The 26569-nt window shown below is 43.0% G+C and overlaps 1 protein-coding gene across 1 annotated transcript in view; it reads left to right on the top strand.

Moving 5' to 3' along the window:
* The window catches only part of SLC15A1 (solute carrier family 15 member 1), a 45672-nt gene extending 28112 nt beyond the window's left edge, over window positions 1–17560 (top strand). The window contains exons 10-23 of the mRNA XM_008516271.2: window positions 20–106; window positions 674–763; window positions 1766–1810; window positions 1977–2009; window positions 2091–2179; window positions 2690–2771; window positions 4960–5079; window positions 6123–6266; window positions 7104–7153; window positions 13306–13413; window positions 13535–13643; window positions 14188–14331; window positions 15691–15798; window positions 16762–17560. Coding sequence (XP_008514493.1) covers window positions 20–106; window positions 674–763; window positions 1766–1810; window positions 1977–2009; window positions 2091–2179; window positions 2690–2771; window positions 4960–5079; window positions 6123–6266; window positions 7104–7153; window positions 13306–13413; window positions 13535–13643; window positions 14188–14331; window positions 15691–15798; window positions 16762–16953 — 1401 coding nt within the window. The 3' untranslated portion in view covers window positions 16954–17560. The remainder of the gene's footprint in view (window positions 1–19; window positions 107–673; window positions 764–1765; window positions 1811–1976; window positions 2010–2090; window positions 2180–2689; window positions 2772–4959; window positions 5080–6122; window positions 6267–7103; window positions 7154–13305; window positions 13414–13534; window positions 13644–14187; window positions 14332–15690; window positions 15799–16761) is intronic.
* The last annotated feature ends 9009 nt before the right edge of the window (window positions 17561–26569 follow it).

The following is a 26569-nucleotide window of genomic DNA, read 5'->3' as shown; positions in this document are numbered from 1 at the left end:
TTTTTTTTCCTTCTTTCAGTTTGCCATCACAAACAGGATTAGACATCGGAGTAACAAATTCCCCAAGAGGGAGCACTGGCTGGACTGGGCCAAAGAGAAATACGATGTGAGTGACATTATTGCTCCGGTGGCCCCAGAGAGCTTCCTCTAGAAAGTGGACATCCACAGTCGCAATCCATATTATTAAGGCTACATGGACAAAATTATCAGTTGTATCCTCGTAAGCTTTGATAGCATTTTGTATCAGACTATGCAACAGTGTTTTTTTATATTGAGAAGAACTTGATAAATAATGGACATAATTTATCTGGAAACAATATTACCTTTTCATAGGTTTTCACTTGGAATCATCTGTCAATAATTGTGCGTAATTGTGGTCACATAACTTTAGTTTGAACATGGAAGAGCTAAGTGCTGGTAGTGGGGTTTATATTTAATGGAATTTACATTTAAATTTGAGTAATTTACCTCCTAAGCAGATGTTTTGCTCACATTTTAAATAACTTAGGAATTTTTGATTTTCTGAAGAAATCTGTGGTAGGGTTCTTTGGAATAATTAATCACCTCCCAGCCTGTCTCTAGATGCAAATATGTCTACGCTGAAACTAAACTGCTAATAGCTGCGAGCGACACAGGTCGTGGCTGATGTGTCCCTCCTCCACTCCAACTGCAGGAGCGGCTTATCTCTCAAATCAAGATGGTCACGAGGGTGATGTTCCTGTACATTCCACTCCCCATGTTCTGGGCCTTATTCGATCAGCAGGTAACGTGAAATGCTATTTCTGTGCATCCTCATAAAGCAAACATTCTTTGGGCACCACCAGGCACTAAGCTGTACTTAGTATTTAGCTCCTAAAAATGTTTTCACTTATTTGCTAATTGTTGGATCACATTGAGTTTCTTTTTTAAAAACCAACTGTAGATGCCCCAAGGAGGCAGTGTTGCAGGTTGGATAGGGACCGGTTAGTGGAATCAGTCTACGCTAGAAATACACTCATCCCGTTTTAGCTGTGTGTCTCAGGTAATTCCTTAACCCTTCTGAAAGGCTTATAACCCACAGCAAGGCTGTGAGGATCAAATTGGAGAACATTTATAAAGTGATCATTGACTGGCATATTGTAAGAACTCCAACAGTGGCATCTTTCCTGACTTGCTACGATGTCCTTCCAGTGGAGTTGATAGATTATGCTGAAACATTTACACGTTCAGTCCTCTGTGGAAATAATCATATATACTTATACAGTCCTGAGTCATCTTTTACTATAAAATAGGTTGAATGTAACTAGGCTGCCCAGGGTTAAATCCAACACTCTCTTGATGGAATTCCACTGTAAGACAGCCTCGTCTGTCAGAAGTGGCTCTTAGCACAATAATGTGCTTGAAACTTTTCTGCCAGTGAATGTAGAATGTTGTCAGAGTGCCTGGCTGCTTTCACCCTACAGGAGATGTCATGCTCTCCGACAAGCCTCAGAAATGCATTTTTGTGTATCCTAAGGATAACTTTATCACATAGCAGCACTTTGCAGAATCTTCGTGAAGGGTTGGAGTCCTACGTGTTGTGTTAACTCGTACAGCAGAAATGCAAGTTGTCTCTTCTTGCCCACCATTACAGCGGAACTGGGAGACTAACTTGATGTTTAAGAAATTTTAAATCCTATAACATTTCAAACCTCGTTCCTGATTTGGAAAAGACTCGACACTGACTTGTAAAATATTTAAAACCCACACGTTCCCAAATGATGCAATAAATCTGTTCATTTTTAAGGGATCAAGGTGGACACTGCAAGCGACCACTATGAATGGGCAAATTGTAAGTTTGAGCTAAGCAACAGATATTTCACCTCCCCTGGTCACTATTCCCTAGTTTCAGTCCCTCTGTCCCCTTTCTCTTTCCCTTTCGTGACATTCCCACCCCCATCTCCCCAGTCAATCATCGGTGGGATTTATCAATGAGATTTTTTTCCCCTTCTTTTTAGGGAGTTATTGAAATTCAGCCAGATCAAATGCAGGTAGGAGAAAATATGTAAGTTGCTCTCAGAGATCAAAGCCCCTGAGACAACAGTAACAGTTCATCTCCGCTCCACCTGCAGACGGTGAACGCCATCTTGATTGTGATCATGGTCCCCATCATGGATGCTGTGGTGTATCCTCTGATTGCAAAATGTGGTCTCAATTTCACGTAGGTGACCAGTGGGTTGGGGTTGGGGTGAAGCTCCACTCGACCGAGGGCTTTGCAAACAGGCTGCTCTCCCCCGGCTTCCGGCGCCTCAGTGGAAAGAAAGTCTGTCTCCCCTCCCACAACACCACCTATGTGATGGGGCTCTTCAAGAAATGTAGTATTTGAGTTAGATGTCTGTATGCCGATGTGCTGTTAATGGCAGCCAGAAAATCCTCTAATTAAGGTTCTCTTATCTATGTAGATGGTCGAAATATTAACTATAATCCAAAGTATCTCCTGAACTATAATCTCTAGAAATTAAGTGGAAAATGCAAATAAGAAGCTGTATTCCATTTATTCTTCTTAGTCTTGGTCATGAATAAGAGACAAATACTTCCAACCCATGTGTTTTGTAGGGAGGTCAGCTTTGTTTTGGGGGGGATGGTGGGAGAGGAGAGCTTCCTTTGGGGGCTTATCATTAGCTCGTTTGTATGAGGCCACTTGAGACCCACTCTCCTGTTGTCCCTTCAGCTCCTTGAAGAAGATGACGGTTGGGATGTTCCTGGCTTCCATGGCTTTTGTGGCAGCTGCAATTGTGCAGGTGGAAATTGATGTGAGTTGTCCTCTGACTCTCCAGGGCCCTTTCCTGGCGGGTCCAGTGGAGCATTCAGAAGTCGTCTTCCTCCAGGACTGAGAGCATTTGGGGAGGCCAGGGTCTTTGCTGACAAACTCAGTCCTGGAGCTATGGATGCTGTGCTGCAGGGGGTAAAATAGTCCCATTCCGTCAGCGTGCGTGCGCTGCGGCTCGTATCACCGCGAAGGACAAAGCCGGGAACCGGGTCACGTGGGCGCACTCAATCAGAAGAAAAACTAGATAGCAGTTCCATGAGGAGCTTCCATTTATAGTACAGCAGGCCCTCCTCACCCACAGCGGGTAGCTCCAGGACCCCCAGGGGGTGCCTGAAGCCACAGATGGTACTGAGCCCTATTTATACTGTGTTTTTTCCTATACATGCATACCTATGATAAAGTTTAATTTATAAATTAGGCACAGAAAGAGCTAAACAACAATAACAATAATAAAATAGAACAATTATAACAATATACTGGAGTAAAACTTATGTGAATGTGGTCTCAAAGTATGTTCTGTTGTGCTATACGCACCCGTCTTGTGATGAGGCGAGGTGATACACGCCTATGTGATGAGATGAAGCGAGGTGGCCGACACAGGCGCTGTGACCCAGCGTTAGGCTGTGTCAGAAGGAGGATGACCAGAGCTGACCAGGGATAACTGAAACCTTGGAAAGCAAAACTGCAGATAAGGGGGGACGACTGTGCAGTTTTTATAATGGGGGGAAGTTTATGGAACTTGTTGTTTTGCAATATGAACTCCTAGGAGATCTGGCTAAAAGAAGTTCGCTCACAAACGAAGTACTTCAAAAATGTGTAAATTGTCTTTTTGATAGGAAGACACCTTTTGTGTTCTAAGTTTATAATAATGGTAGCTAATCCACACATCTGTTGGGCCCCCAATGGGGCTAAACTAGACACCTAATGCTGTGAGTCTGAGACAGGTCCTAGAAACAGGGTGTTATGAAGTATCTAAGACAGGAGGTCAAAGACCTCTCTCCTCTCTCTCTCTTTCTCTCCTCCACTCCTTCCTCCTCGCCGCCCCCCCCCCCCCGCAACTTTCTCTGTTTGTCTCCCTCCCTCCCTCCCCTTCTCTCTCTCTTTTAATTTCTCTTTTTTAATTTTTAATTGTGTAAAATATGTATAGCATGAAATTTACCATCTTAGCCATTTCTAAGTGTACAGTTGAGTAGTGCCAAGGGCGTTCATATTGTCGTGCACCCAGTCTCCAGAACGCTTTCACCTAGCAAAACTGAAGCTCCACACCCATTAAACAGCTCCCCATTCCTCTCCCCCCAGTCCCTGGCGACCACCATTCTACTTTCTGTCTCTATGAATTTGTCTACTCTAGGTACCTCATGTAAGTGGAATTATACAGTATCTGTCTTTTTCTGACTGGCTTATTTCACTTTGCATAATGTTCTCAAGGTTCGTCCGTGTTGTACTATGTGTCAGAATTTCCTTCCTTCTTAAGGCTGAATAACATTCTATGGTATGGATATACTACAGTTAGTTTGTCCATTCATTCGTTGACAAGGTCGTTCCACCTCTTGGCTATTGTCAATAATGCTGCTATATGTATGGGTGAACTCTGTCTTGAACATAGCAAGCTTTGTGGAAAATGAATTGTGGGGCTAAAATAGACATGGATTGCTTCAGTGACGCTGAAGAGAGAGAGGGCGTTGTAGGGAAAAGGCAGAAACCCCAAGCCAGGTGTGGAGGCAGGAAGGCATAAAGCATTTGTGAGAGGGTATTTCAAGCACCGTGTCCAGGACTGAGGTCTGGGCTTCCACAGTTAGAAAGGAGGACTTTGGCATCTGGGCAGAGCCAATCTCAGAGGCCACAACAAGATAACCTTTCATGAGACTATGGTTACTCTGACTGCCTCAGATATTAGGCTTCCTAACCTGGGATCCTTGGACCTGGAGGTAGATAGGCAGGGCCAGGGGCAGCCTCTTTCTGATTGCCTCCGTGTTCTGTACAAACATCACTTTCTGTGGGTGCTGTGAGGTAAGCAAGTGGAGGCCCCCTGGGCTTCATGGTGTGCGTTTGGGATGCCTCAGCCAGCACAGGTTTCCTTGGCTAGGGGGAAGTGACTGGAGTGCCATGGTTAAGGTTATCTTCAATATGCACTGAAGGCCTCACTGCCAATTTTCTTTTCTTTTGCTCAGAAAACTCTTCCAGTCTTCCCCAACGGACATGAAGTCCAAGTTAAAGTATTGAATATAGGAAACAATAGCATGAACATATCTTTTCCTGGAGAGACAATGGCAGTTAACCAAATGTCCCAAGTAAGTAGAAGGAAGTGCAACTTTCTTTTCAACTTCTGACCTGAGTTATAATAACATTGAATAAGCTGATCTTCTTGGTCCTTGTGTAAATCTGAATCATCTTGATCTCATTTTGGCTTCACTCTAAACTGGTGCAACTCAAACCGTAATGTGCACGGGAGTCACTTGGGGAGCTTGCTAAAATGCGGGTTCTTGATCAGTGGGTCTGGAATGTGCATTTCTAACAAGCCATCCCGTGATGTTGCTGCTGCTCATGCACGGAACCCCACCTTAAATGTCTAGGTCAGTTGTTCTCCACTGGGGGCAATTTTGCCGCCTCAGGGGACATTTGACAATCTCTGGAAACATTTTTCGTTGTCATAACTTGGAATTTGCTATTGGCATCTCCTCTATAGCAGCCGGGGATACTGACACACAGCCCCTCACAACCGAGAATTATCTGGCTCCAAATGTCGGTAGTGCCAAGGTTGGAAAACCTTAATCTAGATGGTCTTTGGTCTGGATTAGAGGTTCTCAACCTTGAGTCCATATTGGAAGCACTCGGAGAGCTTTAACAATCCTGATACTGGGTCCCAACTCCAGAGATTTTGATCGAACTGGTCTCATTCCTGTTGAGCGATGGTTGAGAACCACTTCTTTAGAGCTTACCAAACTAATAATCTTGAAGAAAAAAGAAAGTTCGACTCCTGATGCTTGGGGCAGCCCAGTACTGGTTTTCATCAGGGCTGTTGCTTTTCCCCTGATGCTGTCCTTTGCCCAATGGTAGGAATTATTTCCATAGCATTTATCTTCATAAAATGAAATTAAAGTAAAATGATGGATGAAAAGTATAATTCCTCTGATAATATTAAACAACTTCATGAAAGAGTCCATTCTGGTGACTGGGAGGCTGAGACAAACCAATGCCAGCTCTGCCAAGGCATTTTTTGATATTTATGACCATGAACTGGGAATGTCCAATAATACGCTATAACAATGTTCAGTTACACAGTGCTGAACAAGTGTCAATGGTATTAACCATGACTCCTTTCCCTCCATTATAGACAGGCGACTTTATGACTTTTGATGTAGACAAGCTGAGTATAAACATTTCTTCCACTGGATCACCAGTCACTCCAGTAACCCATAACTTTGAGCAGGGCCATCGCCATACCATTCTAGTGTGGGCCCCCAATCATTACCGAGTGGTAAGTAGCTGGACACCTACAGCTGACGCTTTATTATTTGTAACGTTGGAGACATGACCTTTTACTGATGTGACTTGTTTTAGTTCTATGTAGTATCATATTAGATAATCCTCAATTTCTTCCTTCTTCAAGGAGACAAATCATTTGACTTCCAATAAAAGTTTGACTGGTGGATGGGAAGGGTTAATATTAATCAAAAATTTTTTTAATCAAAGAACTTCTGGGCATGGAGTGTGTACACAAGTCACACAGAGTACATATGTGCATCCTCAGAGACTTTTTGAGATAAAGTTTTGAATATATCATTAATTGTATTAATTTTTAAAATTTGTACTACATAATTGGAAAATTAGAGCAATTTCTGAAAAAATAAGTCAATATATCAGGTAAAAGCAATAAAAATACACATAAAATATTTCAAGGCAAAATATAGTGTCTGGATATGCCATTTGGCATATAAAGAAGCTATGAAGGCGTAGTTGAAGTAAAAAAAGGAGTTCTGGATATTGTGAAAGGTGAATTTAAGTGAGCTTTTATAGAACTGCAATATGGAATTAAGATTCTTGGTCCCGTGTTGAATTAGGGAGCTGTTGAGTGGCTTGTTCTAAAGTCTTGGAAGGCAGTATTCTGTGGAACTGTTGGAAATCAAGCATCAAAAATTGTAGAGGTTCATGTTAACTTCAAGGAAAATCAGGGTTGAAGGATGGAGTCCTCTAAATGTAATCATTATGCCCTTAGCTCCTGGGATAAATGTCAGTGTCGTTTTCCTTCTCAGAGGCTGAAATGGTAATCTGAACTTACTTTAATGAATTATATTTGAAAACGTTTTTTTCTCAGATAAAGGATGGCCTTGACCGAAAGCCAGAAAAAGGACAAAATGGAATCAGGTATATATATTTTCTTTAAAACTTAAGTTATATCAGCTTCTTATGAAAGTAATGCATACCCATAGTAAAGTCCAGCTGTAACAAGGAGATAAAATGAGAGTATGGAGTTTATCCCAAAAGTGTAAGGCTGGTTCAGTATTCAAAAAACAATAAATATAATCCGTTATCTTAATAATCTAAAGAGGAAAATCCACATCATCATATCAGTTAATGCAGAAAAAGCATTTGATGAAATTCAGCATCCACTCATGATAAAAACTCCCAGCAAACTAAGAATTGAAGGGAACTTCCTTACTCTGAAAAAGGACAGCTAAAAAAACCCAAGCTTGGGGCTGGCCCCATGGCCGAATGGTTAAGTTCGCGCGCTCCGCTGCAGGCGGCCCAGTGTTTCGTTGGTTTGAATCCTGGGCATGGACGTGGCACTGCTCATCAAACCACGCTGAGGCAGCGTCCCACATGCCACAACTAGAAGAACCCACAACGAAGAATATACAACTATGTACCTGGGGGCTTTGGGGAGAAAAAGGAAAAAAATAAAATAAAAAATCTTAAAAAAAAAAAACAAACCCAAGCTATCCACTCATCCATCAATGGACTCTTAGGTTGTTTCTGTCCTGGCTGTTGTAAATAATGCTGCCGTGAACACGGGAGTGCAGATAGCTCTTTGAGATACTGATTTCATTTCCTTTGGATATATACTTAGAAGTGGGGTTGGTGGATCATATAGTAATTCTAGTTTTAATTTTTTAAGGAACCTTCATAGTGATTTCCATAATGGTTGTACCAATTTACATTCCCACCAACAGCGTACAGGGGTTTCCTTTCCTCCACATGCTCACTAATGTTTGTCTCTTGTCTTTTTGATAATAGCCATCCTAACAGGTATGAGGTGATAGCTCATCGTGGTTTTGATTTCTTGTTTCCCTGATGATTAGTGATGTTCAGCACCTTTCCATGTACCTGTTGGCCATTTGTATGTCTCCTTTGGAAAAATGTCTATTCAGGTCCTTTGTCCATTTTTTAATTGGAGTATTAGAGGGGTTTTGCTATTGAGTTGTATGAGTTCTTTATACATTTTAGATATTAACCCCTATCAGATAGGTGAATTACAAATATTTACTCCCATTCCATAGATTGACTTTATTTTGTTGATTGTTTTCTTTGCTGTGCAGAAGCTTTTTAGTCTGACGTAGTCACACTTGTTTATTTTTGCTTTTGTTGCCTGTGCTTTTGATGTCATGTCCAAAAAAATCATTACCAAGACCAATGTCAAGGAGTCTTTTCCCTATGTTTTCTTCTGGGAATTTTATGGTTTCAGGTCTTACGTTTAAGTCTTTAATCCATTTTGCATTAATTTTTGTGAATTGGGTAAGATGGGTCCAGTTTTTGCTTGTGGGATATCCAGTTTTCCCAACGCTATTTATTGAATAAACTTTCATTTCCCCGTTGTGTGTTCTTGGCACCCTTGTCAAAGATTAGTTGACCACATAGCCTTATTTCTATACATATAAACAAGCTGATTCTAAAATGTATGTGGAAAAGCAAAGGAACTAGAAGAGCCAAAATTATTTTGAAAAAGGGCAAATTTGGAAGACTCATACTAGTACCAACTTTTAGACTGACTACAAAGCTACAGGAATCAAGACAAAATAGTATTGGCAAAGAGATAGGTCAATGGAATAATCCAGAAATAGACCCATAGAAGGATAGCCAACTGATTCTTGACAAACGTACAAGACAGTTTAATGGACTAAGCATAGTCTTTTCAACAAATCGTGTTGAAACATTTGCACAGTCGTATGTAAAAAAAAATGAATTTGACCTAAAAGTCTTATATAAAAATTATATTAAAGTTCTTACATATGGGGGCCAGCCCCGTGGCATAGCGGTTAAGTTCACATGCTCTGCTTCGGCGGCCTGGGGTTGGCCGGTTCAGATCCGAGGTGAGGACCTAGGCACTGCTTATCAAGCCATGCTGTGGTGTCCTACATGTGAAATAGAGGAAGATGGGCATGGATGTTAGCTCAGGGCCGATCTTCCTCAAAAAAAAAAAATTCTTGCATATCTTATAAGAAAAGTAACTCAAATTTGATTATAGATCTACATATAAAATGTAAAACTATAAAATTTTTCTAGGAAATAAAGAAAATCTTTGTAACTTAGGTTCTTAGGACACCAAAAGCACAATCCATAAGGACAAAAATTGATGAATCAGATTTCATCTAAACTAAAAACGTCTGTTCTGTAAATCCCATAAGAGAATGAAAAGATAAGCTACAAACAGGGAGAAAATATTTACAAATCACATATCTGACAAAGAACTTGTATCCAGAATATATAAAGTACTCTCAAAACTCAATCATGGGGCCGGCCTGGTGGCGTAATCATTAAGTTCACACACTCCGCTTTAGAGGCCCTGGGTTCATGGGTTCGGATCCCGGACGTGGACGTACACACCACTCATCAAGCCACGCTGTGGCAGTGTCCCACATACAAAATAGAGGAAGATTGGCAGAGATGTTAGCTCAGGGCCAGTCTTCCTCACACATACACACACACACACACACACACAAACTCAATCATAAGAAAACAACCCAGTTAAAAAACAGAGCAAAATATTTTAACAGATATTTCACCAAAGAAGATATACAAATGGCAAATAAGCACATGAAAAGGTGTTCGACGTCATTGGCCATTAAGGAAAAATGAATTAAAACCACAGTGAGTTTTCATGACACATCTGTTGGATGGCTGTAATAATTTTTTTAAAAACTGACAATAACAAGTGCTGGTGAAGATACAGAGCAATCAGAACTCCCATGCACTGCCAGTGGGAGCACAAAATAGTACGGCCACTCTGAAAAATAGTGTGGCATTTTCTTACAGAGTTAAATGTACACTTCCCACATGACCCAGCCATCCACTCCTAAATATTTATCCTAGAGAAATGCAAACTTATGTTCATTTAAAAAACCTATACATGAATATTTATAGAAGCTCTATTCATGATCACCAAAGATTCCAAATCATTCAAAGGTCCTTCAGTGGGTGATGGATAAACAGACTATAGTATATCCATACAACAGAATATTACTCAGCAAAAAAAAAAAAAAAAGAAAAGGACAAACTGTTGATGCATGCAGCAATATAAATGATTTTTTCTTTTGAGGAAGATTAGCCCTGAGCTAACATCTGCCACCAGTCCTTCTCTTTTTGCTGAGGAAGACTGGCCCTGAGCTAACATCCATGCCCATCTTCCTCTACTTTTTATGTGGGACGCCTGCCACAGCATGGCTTGACAAGCAGTGCCATGTCCGCACCCGGGATCTGAACTGGGGAACCCCCGGCTGCAGAAGCGGAATGTGGGAACTTAACTGCTACGCCACCGGGCCATCCCCTATAAATGAATTTCAAATGCATTATGCTGTGAAAGAAGCCAGCCTCAAAAAGTTACATGCTGTATAATTCCACTTACATGACATTCTGGAAATGGCAAAAGAATTACAATGGTGGAGAACAGATTGGTAGCTGCTGTGGGCTGGGAGTGGAGGAAAGGTTTGACTACAGGCCCTCAGGAGGGAGATTTTGAGGGTGATGGAACTGGTCTGTATCCTGATTGTAACAGTGTTTATATGAATCTAGACATATGTTAAAACTCATAGAACTGTACAGCAAAAGCCAATTTACTATAAATACACTTTTTTAATAAGGATGAAAAATAAGAATAAATTGGGGAAAAAAATGAGAGTAGTCTCCTATTTGCCTCAGCTCTCACCCCCAAACCCCTTTTCCCTGTGGCCACAACTTCATGATTTCTGATTTTAGCTTTTGCTAGTTACCACTAAAACGTGAATAACTAGAGATATAAGTGTATTATTAAGATGATGTCTATTGACTTACTAATATAAATGGTAAAGAAATTAACTTTTACTTTTCATCCCTCTTCACGTCCAGTTTGTTTCACATTGTTAAAATTTATAATCTTCATCTTTCTTTGTATTCCATGTTGTAGGTCAATTCTAAAATATAGATCAACAGGATTTACAATATAACTGTATAAATGTTAGTCACAATGTAATAAAAGTAATCCGTCTGAAAGAGAAGGAAATGTAACTTTATATCCTTGAAAATGTATCCTCAGAGGGAAATGTCCTGAAGGTCGAGATGAATTGGAATGTCCTACTATATTCCACGAATTGTTCGGTGGTACTGCATCCTGACTGCTTTAATTTCACCAAGGCTTCCTTGCACGGTTTTTATTTATTCCTGTAACTCACTTGGCCTCTTGCTGACAAAAGCATAAGCCTTTATCTCCAAGGTGGTCTAAGGAACTCACTTTCCTCTCTGCAAACCATCTCTTCAGCATGCCCTTTGATCTACTGGACCATTTGCTCTGCACTCCTGTGACACCACTGTCCTTGTGCCATTTTTTCCCTGTATGCCCAGGTTAGCACCTTTCTCTCTTGGATTCCGAGTCATCTTTCTCGGACACCTTTCTTTTTTGGCTGCAGACTGCGCTCAAATATCTTACCAAGAGAAGCTATGAGGTAAATGGCAGGGCCTTGCATGCCTGAGAGTGTCTTTTTCTGTTCTCACCTTGGCTCATGGGTTGGACACCATTTTCTCGCAGAATTTTGGAGGCTTATTTCTTCTGGCATCTAGCACCTAGTTGTGCTGGAAAAAAAAAAAAAAGCTACAATGACAGTCTTTGTAGTTACTTAATTGTCTTCTCACCAAGCTTTTAGTATCTTCTTTCTCCTTGGTGGTCTCAAGTTTCTCTGCAGTGTCACTAAATGTCGGTATGATTTCATTTATCTTGCCAGCCCTAGGCCCTTTCAACTTTTTCTTCCTTCCCTCGTTTTCTTCGTTCTCTCCTGTCTGAGTTTGCTGGGGCTGCCATGACAAAGTCCCACAGATAGCCCCAGGACCAAGGCTCTGCTTCCTGATTTCATACTGTCTCTCTTTTGAATGGTTCATCCTGATCTTTGACAAAAGCAGCTTTTACAGTTTGGAGCAGTATGAATTCTATCTGTTAGGTTCCTGTTAACCGGCATCAAGTTCAGTTTTCTATATTAATCACTTATATTAATCTGCACCAAATCAAATGCCTAAGGACTTCAGGACCAGAATTTAATTCATAGAAATGTTCTCTTAGTTGCTATGTTTGACCAATATTACTTGTTCACACAAAGCCAGTGAAACTCAGCCAAATATTTTAGGGAGGCAGAGGCGAAATTGTTCATTACAGTATTTGGGTGTACACTGTTATTACTTCTCGTTCTCTAAATTGTATAATCTGCCGTAAGCCTTCACTCATCTGTTTGGTAGGAAAAATCAGCTGGTCTTCTTTTGGGCAGCAGCCTTCTCCTCCTTGGGGTAGTTCGAGAGTGTCAGGGTCTTCTGTAGCCTGGAACAGTGAAGGGGGGGATCTCTAAGTTTAGGCACAGGGGACTGTGCAGGGACGGGAAGCCTTGGGACCCAGCACCAAGTCCTACTGGGTGTTCCATTCCTAGCTGTATTCCAAAGGGGTGCTGCTCACCGTCACTCCAGGACCTGCAGACACACGTCTCCACTGTCTGAGTGGAACTCCCCCAAATTGTGCCTGCCTGCTGGGCTGGCCTCTTCTTCCTCTCCAGTCCTTGGAGCCCCTCCCTGCCTCAGGCTCTTGGAGATAAAGGAAATAAATGAACTTCTATCCCAACCCCCCAGAAAGAAGCGCCAGTTGGAGGCTTTTACGTGCTAGGCAACTTCTGCTTTTGGTCCTTCGCAGCTGCTTTAGCTTTATAGCTTCTGAAGCAAGGAACTCAAGGACACGGCTGCCTTCTTAAAGGGGAAGGGCACTGATTTCAGTCCGTACTTGCCATCACAAAATATCATCGAAGTAGTTCCTACTTACAAAGTGCTTGGAACAGTTTTCTGGCATTTAACTGTGTGAAATAAATTCTTTTAGGTGTCTCATGGGTTTCTCATGAGTGGGTGGGCAAGGGCAAACCTAGGGTTGCTTACTTTCTGCCTTTATACTCTAAAAATCTTCTGTAAACCTCTTAAATTCCTTCCAAAAGGGAGCATGGCCCAACTTCAGGTGCACACGCAGTGACCTGGAGCAAATTAGTCCCTAGGCCAGTCACAAGACAGATGGTTTTCTATTTCAGATTCGTGAATGCTTTTGACAAGAGCTTTGACGTCACAATGGATGGGACAGTTTATGTAAATGTCACCAGTCACAGTGCCAGCGAATATCAGTTTTTTCCTTCTGGCAAGTAAGTATCTATACTGGACACTTTGTTCCAAAGTTCAAGGATTTTAAGTTTTTTTCTTTAGATAATACATTGAAGCTTTTAACACCAAGAATGTTGACCTATATCATTCTTCTTTTCATAGAAAAAGCTTCACAATAAACTCAACAGAGATTTCACAACAGTGTGAACGTAATTTCACTTCTCCCAGACTCGGATTCGGTAGTGCGTATACCTATGTAATGGGAAGGAAGGTTAGTAACTCATTGCATGAGATCAGAAGTTCCACCCAGACTTTATTGACGTGAGCCTTCACAAACACTTAGGACAGGGTAATGAGTTAACGAGAGTAATATTAGGGTCTGTATTTTAAATGAGCTTAGAATTAATTCACTTCACCACTAATTCTTTAGCTTATAATTGACTTAAATTCACCGTTAAAATTAAACAGACTGACTTACTCTGATTAAAGATTCATGTTGACCAGTATCAGATGCCTCCTCATAGACTATTAACATGCACTTGAGGAACTTCTCGTTCAAAGAGATGGCAATGTCTTAAACAAACCTGACTTGCAATCTACTCTCTTGTTTAAGAGGAAAACACTAATGTTTTCAAGTCCCACCAAGGCCATCCCATCACAAGGATAAAATGCAGTGTTGCATATTTACATTCAAAGTATGTACTTGCTTGCTAAGTATGATGTAATCCTGGAAGTCCAAGCTCAATTTGCCTGTTTGAGCGATTTTTGTGATTCCAGGAGCAATCTCGATTTGAACTTCTTGCTTCTTGGTTTAGGCTGATGGCTGCCCCGAACTCAGCGTATTTGGAGACATTCCACCCAACACAGTGAACATGGCTCTGCAGATCCCGCAGTACTTCCTCCTCACCTGCGGCGAGGTGGTGTTCTCCGTCACGGGGCTGGAGTTCTCCTACTCTCAGGTTTCTGCTGCTTTGTTTTTACCACCCCTCCCCTCTCCCTGCCTTCAAAAAGTGCTGCTGGGACTTAATTTAAATCCTGGGTAGCCACATATTTATAGTTGTAAAAAAATCTAAAAAGCATTGTGCTATATTCCACTGAAGGTTTTTGAGAGCACCAAGTCTTGTCTTTATTGAATCTTACTCTGTTTAGCTTCATGAATGCGTATATTGTACGTGTCTGAATTCTCGCAGTCATATACGAGAGGTTCAGAATCCGAAAACTGTCCGAATGACTGTTACCAGGTTCATGAGCGTCAGTAGATTCTGCATTCAGAAACAACCAAATGGAATCAGCAATTCACAACGCTGCTCGTTTACAAGTCTTGTGTCCTTATTTTCCTTAAGGTTCAGTTGAGGTCTCTTTATAGTTCTTAGTAAACACACTGATAAAGGCCTAGCTTTCAGAAGTTAAAAAATATTATTGCTGGGGCTGGCCCCGTGGCCAAGTGGTTAACTTCACGTGCTCCACTTTGGCGGCCCACAGCTCACCAGTTCAGATCCTGGGCACGGACCTACACACTGCTCATCAGGCCATTCTGTGGCGGCATCGCATGTAGAAGAGCTGGAATGACCTACAACTAGGATGTACGACTATGTATTGGGGCTTTGGGGGGAAAAAAAGAGGAAGATTGGCAAGAGATGTTAGCTCAAGGCCAATCTTCCTCACCAAAAAGCAAATATATAATATATATATGTGTATATATTATTGCTTTTATGTATATTATACTAATGAGGAAAATTTGCTGATACCTGAATTACAGCTGAATTGCAGAAGTATTTTATCAAAACTACAGTTATGGTCATTGTATCCCCACAATATCTAGTACCTTCAAGTTTTGCAGTCAAGCTTATGAGGTGGATATCCTTTCTGCGATGACTTCCTCACAGTCTAATAAAGGAGCTGCCTGTAATACAGGAGACACGGGCTTGAAAAGAGATTGGGTGATGAGGACGGAAGCTTGCAGAGGAGCAGACCACAGAGCAGCCTCCGTTTGGGGGAAGAAAATGTCACGCTGGATGACTTTGCTTGGAAACTCTCTGAAGAATTAGACATGGTTCATCTGTAGATTTGTCCATTTAACTAAGATGGCAACTTTGCAAGTATGTGGAGAGTGAAAGACAAGAGATTCTTGTGTTTGTACAACATGAGATTTTGGGGTGTCTTGCTAGCCAAGTGAGTGTCCTTTTTCAATTTAAACCAACCTGACTTTTAACGTGCATTTTGAGGGTAGGCGGCTTCATTAACTGACTCCATGAATTGTGTTCTCCCGCTCTGAGGCTGAGATCTAGATTGGGATTCACTCTGCTTTGTTTCTTCAGGCTCCTTCCAACATGAAGTCGGTGCTTCAAGCAGGATGGCTGTTGACAGTGGCTGTTGGCAACATCATTGTGCTTATCGTGGCAGGAGCAGGCCAGTTCAGTAAACAGGTATGGGATGGAAGAAGAGCTTGTACGTGCCTCTGTCTTGTCTATTAACAGTCATCATGACGACCCTCTCTAGCTGTCTGTATACATGTGGTCATCTCGGCTAGTGGCTGAATAAAACTGTCAGACCAGGCAGATTGGCCCATCACCCCGTGGTCTTGTGGCCAAGCATGTGCTCATTCCTCTTATTTCCACTGGGTATTATACAACTGGAAATTGACAACCAAAATAACTAGATTGGGTTAACATGCGTACACCCTAATGTGGTTTATTGTCCAAAAAACATATCTTTCCCAGCTTCAATAAATGCAACTTAATGGCCCCAAACCAGACATGTTATCTAGAAACTTTCATAACACCTAAAGTTAAAGCCATTCTGAAAGTTGTTGTAATTTTTCCAGCAAAAATAAAATGAGGGCTTTCATGATCAACTCGCTCCTTCAGCATATCTATCTCATAAGGGAGGTGTCCCTTACCCCATCAGTTTCATTGCATCCCCAACCAGTTCCATCAGAGCGTGTGCTAATGTTGCGTGCTCATGACCTCAAGGTATTGCCAAGGGACAACATAGGGGTTAACTTGGTACATTTCAGCATATTCTTTTTCCCTCAAGAGTACTGCCTCATGCTCTCTTGGTGCCCATCCTTCTGGGAGCCAGCTATGTGCCTTAAGACTTGGGCTTTTCAGAAATTTTCTCTTGTCTTCCCAAAGTCTTGTGTTTCTGCACTCCAGTGCTATTAGAAAAATGTTATATTTATACTTGAGCATTCAAGAAAAGCTGGCCATTCAGTATTTATGGCAGTAACTCACCATTTATCTGTGGCAGTAGCCTACCAATTTTCCCTAACAATTTAATTTCAAAGCACTTTCCATTTGACATAGCAAGAAAATGTACATGTGATATATACACTACTATAACCTGTACTGTTTTTTTTTTTCCTTACTCCAACTCCAATTCCTTTAAAGTGGGCCGAGTACATTCTATTTGCTGCTCTGCTTCTGGTTGTCTGCGTAATATTTGGCATCATGGCTCAATTCTATACTTACGTCAACCCAGCAGAGGTTGAAGCTAAGTTTGATGATGATGAAAAGAAAAAGAACCCGGAAAAGGAGAACCCATATTACACACTGGATTCCGTCTCACAGACACGGATGTGAAGGTCAGGAGGAAGTAGAAGGTGGACTGGGCCCAGAACGTGCCCTGACTTCTGTCCCCAGGTGGCAGGACACTCAGTTGGATGGCCCCTGATGGGGAAGACTTCAGAATTGTGGACCAAACCAAGAAAGCTATTTTCTAAGCAGCCAGCAATGAACCTGAAAATCTGGAAGAAGTCTTTTTTTTTAAGAGAAGTCTTATTTAAAGTGTGTGAGTGTGTGTGCGCACTCACTTTTAAAACACTGAGAGCATCCCCTGCATTTAACTCCTTCTTTACCACACAAATGTTGTGGTAAAATCTTGGACTAACTTAATTTTTTGAAAGGGTGACAAAATTCCATAATGAAAAGGGTGACAAAATTCCCACACTCTATGAAAGCAATGTTAAGTGAGGCAGGAGCCGCTGCCAAAAGTGAATTTACCGGCTTTAGAATGGTATGTAATAAGCACCAGCTAGTATTAACTGGGAACTTTACCACTTGCTTTTTGTTTTGATTTTCCGTCCCTACCTCTTTTTAAATTATGTGTAACTCAAAAGACCACTCACGTAAAGGCCAGTAATGATTTTCAGAGTTTTGACATTGTGAAATAAATTCCCATTCTTAAGAATGTGTCCATGTGTCTTTGGGTAGGGTAAGAAATCCTTAACATGTTTCCTGTACAAAAGCTGTGTGTGCTCATTAAAATTTCATCAGAAGTTGATAAAAGCAGAACAAAAGCAATGCCCAAGTATAATAAATTCCAGGAACATGAAATATCGAGGTTGGTCTCTACCTGCTCCTATTTTCCCCAGGGATATATATACACTTCTCTTTTCTTACTAGGATCTTTCTATGTGCATATTTATGTACAGTCTCAAAGTATTTTTCTCAATACTCATGAGCATTTTTCTGCTTGAATGAAAATTCTGCCCAAACATTGTAAACACTTAGTACCTAATTCTCCGTATAGATCTTTATCATTTAACCATTCCCAGGCAGCAGACATTTGACACTCCTATAAAAACTGGCAACAGTTCTTAGACTAACTTGTGCACACTCTGAGTGTTGGAACTGGTCCCTGGATGAGGGCCCATGTCGGATCTCTAAGATGCTTCATGCGCCAGCTTGTCATTGCACTGTGGAGACAGAATGAGGGTGGAGACTCAAAGTCCTTGCTTAAGACCTCTTCTGCTCTTAGGATCACGTCCTCATTTCTTCACTGGGGCCCACGAGGCTCATTTTTCTCTGGACACATCTTTCTCTCCACTCACTCTGATCCAGCCAACATGGAGTGTCTTTGAGTTCCTGGAATGCATCAGGTTCTCACTTCCAGGTCAAAGGCAAAAGAAAAATCAGATTTCTTTTTTTTTGCTGGGAAAGATTCACACTGAGCTAACATCTGTTGCCAATCTTCCTTTTTTCTCTTTCCTCCCCAAAGCCCCAGCACACAGTTGTATATTCAAGTTGTAGGTGATTCTAGTTCTTCTGTGTGAGCCCCCACCACAGCATGGCTACTGACAGCCGAGTGGTGTGGTTGTGTGCCTGGGAACCAAACCTGGGCTGCCAAAGTGGAGCCTGCCAAACTTTAACCACTAGGCCATCAGGGCTGGCTCAGAAAAATCAGGTTTTTAGACTTATTCTCCACCCGCCCCTCACCCAGCAACTTCCACCTGGCTAAGTCCTTTTCATTTTTAGGATTCAGGCTACTTCCTCCAAGAGTTTTGCTTCCCCTAGTTTGGCTGTGTCTCTCTTCTGAGCTCTCTCCCATCACACGTCCCACAGTATATCGTAACTGTCCAGTTTTCCCTAGACTGAAAGCATGCACCCTGTTCTCGGTTGAATCTCCAGAACATAGTAGGCCTCTTATACTTCTCTTATAGCCTCTGGGGAACACTGGGCAACTCTGGACCTTTTAGATCTCGTTTTCTTCTACAAGACAAAGAGTACACGAAACAACCTGAGGTCTTAAAAATCCTTGGTTTGAGGGTGCCTGGCACACAGCAGGCTTCCAGATAGTTGAATGAAGCCCTGCCCCTCAATCAACTCTGATATTAACACTGTAGTCTGCTTTGCACATGGATGGGAACTACGCCCATGTGATCTTCATTGGCCTTAAAGGCTACGTGGAGGAGACGGAAGGGAACTGGGGCACTTCGCTCCTCAGGGCTGAGTTCTCAGATTAATCCTCCCTCTAGCCATTATTTGACCACTTCTTCCAAACATAATCAAGACTGATGGGTGCCAAGATGGACAAGACATCGGACAGTGGCAAAGGTTATGAGGCGGGGGTGATGGCAGGGGATGCGTGAGGCCAGATCAATAACCTCTGGTCTTCTGCCCTTTCCTCGGCTCCCATTTTTTGTGCTTTACACTTTTCTCTAAGTTCCAGGCTGATCAGCGCATAACCAAAATAGTACAGTGACTGGAACCTTGGCTGACCGTTAAAGTACAGTTCAGCAGGGGTGGGGGAGAGCTTCTGGAATGGAAATGCTCCCATTGGAAATAGCAGGATTTCATCCATTATACCTAAAAGTGTTTGTAATGTACAAATGAATCTTTTTCATATTGGCCTATTCTTGTTTTGTTTAGACATTTCTCCATAATTGTTTTTTCATTTTGTGGATGTTCTTTATTTCTTTCAGGGTACTAAAATATTTATTTTGCAGTCTACTTTAGACTTTATAAAATTACTTTATTAAATGTAGGTTTAAGTTTGATTTTTGTTGACCATTTTAGCCATAGATTTTGTGATGCATTTTGGGATTTTTTTGCAGCCTCGTTTTTTTAATAACAAACAATAGCAGTTAACATTTACTGGACTCTGAATAAGCGCAGACAGGATGTTAAGCTCTCAATTGCATGAAGTTTACAAGTGTGTAATCCTTGCAACGGCCCTCTAACGTAGATTACTACTCTTAGTTCCATTTCACAGAGGAGAAACAGGCACAGAGAAACCATGTAATCAGCCCAAGGTCACATCCACAGCCCGGCTCCAGAGCCCAGGCTGCCAGCCACCTGCCTCTCACCGCCGTGTTAGTGGACAGTGTGGATTAACTCAATGCAATCCTTATGACAATACTAAAGAAGGTCTTATCACCTCCAGAAGGAATAACCAGCTTCGGTAACTTGCCGAAGGCCACGTAGCTACAGTCAGCTGAGCCGGGATTTGAACCCCAGCACGTCTGAGTGGAGAGAAAACCTGTCTCCTAACCACCAGGCTGTACTGTCTGCCTTTACACAGCAAAAGGCAAACACATGATGGTGGGAGTGATGGAAACAGAGAAAGGGCAAAGTGGGCCCTGGAGGGCCTCCGAGAGGCAAAGGAAATCCAGGACAGACACCCCAGGGCTGGACAAGAGGGGCCGTGTGTAGGAAGGAGAGGCTGGTAATCTCAAAGGATTAGATGGAAAAGGTTAAACATATTTACCATTTTAGGAGGAGCCAGGGCCTCCTGTAAGGCCCTCATGATGTTCTGAAGACACAGAACCCCGTCCCGCATGGGTCTGAGTTTTGCCCCCTCATTGCCAGTGGGAGTCCCAGTGTTGGCTCCTCCAAGGTCGTGGTGATCACCTCTGAAGCTCACCATGCAAAGGCCACCGTCTCACCTTGAGGGGCAGCCGGCCTGGGATAAGGGGTGGGCAGGAGTGCTGGAGAGGACAGGAGGCAGAGTCACAGCACAGGACGGCAGAGAAAATGTGCAGGCCGCTGTGTTTTAATTGTGGTAAAATATACATAACAAAATTTACCATTTAGCCATTTTCACATGTACTGCTCCGTGGCATTCAGAGCATGTACATTGCTGTGCAACCATCACCACCATCCATCTCCAGAGCTGTTTTCATCTTGCAAAACTGAAACTTCATACTCATTAAACACTAAAATTCTCTCCTCCTAGAGGCTTCCAGGAAAATGAAAAGCAATTTTTCTTCCCCTTGCCCCTGTCCTGTGATGTTGGAGAGCGTGCAGGCTTTCTGGAGAGAGCCCTGTGTGTCAGGGGCCTGATCCCAGGCAGTAAACGGTGGAGAGACAGCCTGGGCCTCCTGGGTCCGAGGTTTGTCAGGAGGACACAGCCCCACTGCCCACGGCAGCCGGACGGGGACAGCTCTCGGTCTTGCTTTCCCGCATCCTGCTAGCCTCTGGTGATTCAGAGCCACTGGAGTTTTCTGTTTGTTTGTTTGTTTTGAGAAAATTGGCCCTAAGCTAACATCTGTATCCATCTTTCTCTACTTTTACGTGGGACGCCTGCCACAGCGTGGCCTGATGAGCAGGGCGTAGTCCACAACTGGGAGCTGAACCGGTGAACCCCGGGCTGCCGAAGCCCAGCGTGCAAACTTAACCATTATGCCACCGGCCGGTCCCCGGAGTTTTTATTTGATGTAATGTCTGCCTTGATCTCACGAAAGCTGTAGGGTCCATAGACATATTTAAAGACTCAAAAGGAACAGGAACCGATCTATTGGGTTGCTATTCTGGTGCCCTTGAAACAAAGAGCCTTGCATTTCTTAAGGCTGAAGTTTCTGGAGGCTAGTGTGGGGCCTCAAGAGATTTCTACTTGTGTGAGAGTCAAGAGGATGGGTCCAGACAGCAGTCCTTTTTGCCTGGGGAGTGTCCTGTCCTAAGCGCTGAGTCCAGAAAGTGTTTCCCTTAAAAATTTCCATTTCATAAGCGGCTCCTAAAATGTTCTCGGCCCCCATCACCACAGGAAAGAAAGAGGAGGAAGGTACAGGCCATGTGTTATGGAACTCGGAGTGATGGGTTTCCCCAGCTTTGCAGCCTGCAAAAGGTGCCGAGAGCCCCTCCCTAAGCTGTGCCTCGGGCAGAGATGATGTTCTCAGCTGCCCCCTGCTGTTCAGCCCAGATCTCAGTCTTCAGCAACACCAGCCTCCAGTAAGTCATTAGTCTTATCTGGGTCCTTGGTTTGTTACAAACCTGTAAAGAATTCGTAATATGTCCCACTCAGCTACTAAAAGTCACCACCCAGGTGTGTCCAATAAGTATTACCCACAGCAGGCATCCCAGGAGGGAGGGAGGGAGCCCTCATGATGGCATTAGTGCCCTTAAGGAAGAGGAAGCCAGAGCTCTCCCTCTCCGTGGGTACAGTGAGGAGCCGGCCGCCTGCAAGCCGGGAAGACAGGCCTCACCAGAAACCAGCCCTGACGGCGTCTTGATCTTGGACTTCCAGCCTTCGAAACTGTGAGAAAACAAATTTCTGTTGTTTGAGCCCCCAGTCTGTGGTATTAGGTTATGGTGGCCCAGCTGACTAATTCAGGGACTGAGGGAGCTCCCAGACAGTCCTGGACAAAACAGGACAAGTTGGTCACCCTAACTTATGAGCCAATGCGTGTGGTGCTTGGGCTTCCACAGGGCATGGTATGCAGTAAGTGCTCTATAAATGCAATTACTACTCCATTCCTTCGACAACAACTGTTCAACAACCAACCTGTTCTGTGCTAAATGGGGTTTAATATACTGAGGGTACAAGATAGATGAAGCCTGCCCTCACGGAGTTTACAAGCTTTTATTGAGTACGCAGACCAAATCACTGGGGACTAGGTGTGACTGGGTTTACCTGGGGGCTGTGTCAGCATGGGAGCAAAGGTCAGGCAGGGTTGAGCTCTGAGGACATGACCTTTAGGCACTTCATTCAGCTGCTCCCCAGCAGAGCTACCAAACAAGGCAGTCACCTCTGTTGCTTCCTGTTTCTAAAAAATGGGAGGCTGAGAAGCTGGGTAGCACTGGGCTGGTCAGATTACCACAGGTGTTTTGCCAAATGGCTCTGAGTAAGGCCAGCTGCGGGAACTTTCCTTTTGACTAAGCCAGGTCGTCGCAAACTGTTTATCTGGAAGTTCCCCAGCGTGGCCACAAGATGGCAGAAGAGTACATCCTTGGGAAAAGGTGGAGCCAACAAAAGGCTTCTGTAGATGTCAGAAATACCTTATTAGGAATTTTTCACGCATACGCATCAGAAGGCCTCATCAGATCCTGAGTGTATTTCTAGAAGTTTCTTCCTTGGACCTGGCAACAGTGGACTTCTAGTCTCTCGGATACTCAGGTACAAATTCCAGCAGGGGTCGCTGTTCCCCAGGTTGGGATCAGACAGCATGTGGCAGCAACGGGCATTACGTGAGAAGGGGAAAAAAAGGTCACATTTATCAAGCACTTCCTACATGCTAGTTGCGTTATTTTACGTATATCCTCATCCACTCATTTATTCCTTCGACGAATATTTATTAAGCTTCTACTGTTTTCCAGGCAGTGATATAGGCCAGATAAACTAATAAATATATAATGTCAAGTTGATAAGTGCTAGGAAGCAAAAATAAACAGTAAGGGGATAGAGACTGGTGAAGGCTGGTATCTTAGATGGGACAGCCAAGGAGGGCTTCTCTGAGGAGGTGACATCTGAGCGGAGATCTGAATGGAGTAAGGGAGCAAGACAGGCAAATGCCTAGGGGAAGAACATTCCAGAAAGAGTTCTAACAAGGGCCAATGTCCTGAGATAGGAATATGGTTAGCGTGTTTGAGAACAGCAAAGAAGCCCTGTGTCTGGAGGGTGGTGAGCAAGGGACGAGGGAGAGGTGACTCAGATTGGCCATGTAGGGCCTTGTGGGCCATGGGACATTGGGTTTTGTCCTGTTCATCTTGGGAGGCTGCCAGAGCAGGGGTTCTCAATGCTGGTGCTCCTGAGATCATCTGAGGAGCTCTAATCCCAGTGCCTGGGCCTCACTCTAGACAACTCGAATCAGAGCTCTGGGGTCACAGCCTGGGCGTCTGTTTTTTCCAAACGCTCCCAGGGATTCTAATAAACAACCACGATTAAAAACCACAGCATTCGATATCGTGAAAGCACAATAGAAACTGTAAAAACATGCAAACACTATGATTAGTGATTATGTGCGCCTTTCTAGGATGACAACTTTAGATCCAGTAAGTGCATGGGAATGCAGCGTAGGTCATCAAAAACAGCTATTTAAAACTGTGAACTTTAAGTTGGACCTCCTGTCTCCCAACCACCTGAATGAATCTTTGCTAGGGAAAATGCAGCTTCTAGAGCATTATGAGTTGCTAGAAGCTGTGATGATTGGCATAATAAGCATGATGATACAGCTAAAATACAGGCATATTTTTGTTCTTGTATTTTTTGGGTATGCCTGTATATAAACTTCCATAAGGCGAGGTTTGGTGCTGTTGTTAATAACAAGTATAATGAGATATAATGAGATGGCGATGGTCATAGCTCCATAAATGGCAAAACCCCTCTCATATTCTTTCCCTTCTGTTCACATCGGCTTGTGACTTTCTAAAGGAAACTATGGAAATGAGGCTGCTAATTTAATTAAGCAAACATATGTTGACTTTGATCTGGAAAAAAATGTGTTGGGGGTCTCCTATGGAGCATCCTTAGTGGTGCTTGGAAGCCCTGGCACAAACTTGTATAATTTTTACATCATTTTCTGAAGCAAGGTATGCCAGCCAAGGCCACCGTGCCTTTCCTTTGGTGGATCAGCGCATCTGGGCAGAGGAACTACGAATGTAATAAACAAATGCCCTGCTTGGACCCCATTTTGTTGCAAAATAAAGTGTTATGGGATTGCTTCATGGCCTGAGTTGGGCTCCCCATCTCTGCCCTGGAAAGATTACCAACAGGTTGGATCCTTCTCTCCAGGAGTTCTGCTGAATCCTGCAAGCCCTTTTCTTGACCATCCTCCTTCCTGACCCCATTCCTCAAAGTGCGGAACCAGCAACATCAGCGGCTCCCCCCCAAGGAGGCCTTAGACTGAGCCGTTGATGCAATGTTTCCCACCTTCAGGATGACAGTTGAAATCCATGTGGATATCAATCAAATATCAGTTGGGTGTGGCATTTAGTACAGATTAAAGTGCAGATGGAGCCTTTAGACTGGTCTCTGAAATTTCTATCACTTTTCAATTAAAAAAAAAAATCAAAAAATGGTGGTCTTTAAACAATGTGGTTTTGGCAGCAGAGAGAAGACACAGCACTGTGCTACCCCTTCCTTTGTTCTTCGCCAGAGCGCCTAGTGAGGTGCAACGAGCACAGTCGCTGGTGGTGTTGGCTTTCAGATCACAGTTCCCTGAATCAGTGGCATGTCAATAGCGTGTGCAGAGTGGCTGGTGGCCCGCCACCTCAAGTTTATTTTTACAAGATGGAGGTAAGGCACCCACTCAGCTTCTCACTGGAGCTTTGGGCGCGTGAAATCCAACCGCATCCGCCTGAACCAAAATGCCTGTCTGAACCCGATCCGCCATTTTGAATACTCTGAACAAAGTGGTCTCTTTTTTCAGGTTTTATTTTTTATCAAGTCAGGACATGCAAAGTCTAAAAAGGCAGAGATCTCTACAAGACTTGTTTTGGAAAGCAGCAATCCTCCCCCCTCCCAGCCCCACCCAGTTCCACTCCTTAGAGGCAACGACTTTGAACTGCTTCTTCTGCTTGTCTCCAAATAGCATGTGCATATAACTACCTATTGGTTTCTCAGTTTTAAACTTTATATATTAACTTCCTACTAGAGAGGAGAATTTAGCCCTTCTTTACACACATCCTGCCAAGCACACCAGCTACAAATGCACACTTGCATGGGGGGGCGGTCCGCATCCTCCCAATACGGCTATGTAGGGAGCGTTAGACTGATATTCACTGTTATGTTGTTATGCTCGTGTAAGTGCTATTTTCACATAAGCTACACAGTGTACTGTGATTAGTTTTTCCTTCTCTACACAATACGATAGTTTGGTTTCCCTGGAGTTAATCATTCTTTTATAAATTTGCTTACTTTTCTGCATATTTTTACTAATTCAACTTCCAAATCTCCCTTGGTTTAGTAAATGTTCTCTCACTATCATCAAAGATGCTAAATGTTCTATCAATTTCATCATCTTAAAGAGGTTTCTTCTGGAACCTTCTGAAAGACCCCAATCTAGAGGCCAGAAAGATCCTTTTAAAACTATCTTGGGGGACCAGCCCCATGGCCGAGTGGTTAAATTTGCCAGCTCTGCTTCGGTGGCCCATTGTCTGGCCAGTTCGGATCCTGGGCGCAGACATGGCACCACTCATTAGGCCATGCTGAGGCGGTGTCCCACATACCACAACTAGAAGGACCTACGACTAGAATATATAGCTATGTACTGGGGGCTTTGGAGAGAAGAAGAAAAAAAAAAAAGGAAGATTGGCAACAGATGTTAGCTCAGGGCCAATCTTTAAAAAAAAAAAACTATCTTGGGTTCCCTTCACCTCTCTACTTTGTCACCTCCTGTATTGTGCATCCCATGTCATCTTCTTTCTTGATTTATTCCCTTTTTTGCTGGGGCACTTTTCTGTAGTAGATTCCTGAGAAATGAAACATAGGAGATAAATGTTTTCTAGGGTCTTGAGCGTTTGAAAATGTTTTTATCCTCTCCTCCCATTTGATTGACATTTGGTTGAGCGTAGAATTCTAGTCGGAACCCATTTTCCCTGGGAATTTTGAAAGCATCGCTCCGTCGTCCTTTAGTTCTCAATATCACTATTGAAAAGCCCAAGCCCTTCTGATTATTGATCTTTTGTATGAAAACGTTTCTTTCTAGAAGCTCATAGGATCATCTCTTGGCTTCTAGTAATGTGAAATTTCATGGTGATGTAT

The sequence above is a fragment of the Equus przewalskii genome, chromosome 16 (assembly GCF_037783145.1).
Source record: "Equus przewalskii isolate Varuska chromosome 16, EquPr2, whole genome shotgun sequence".
Lineage (NCBI taxonomy): Eukaryota > Metazoa > Chordata > Mammalia > Perissodactyla > Equidae > Equus > Equus przewalskii.
The sequence above is the reverse complement of the archived record's forward strand: the minus strand, read 5'-3'. Positions and strand labels throughout refer to the sequence as shown.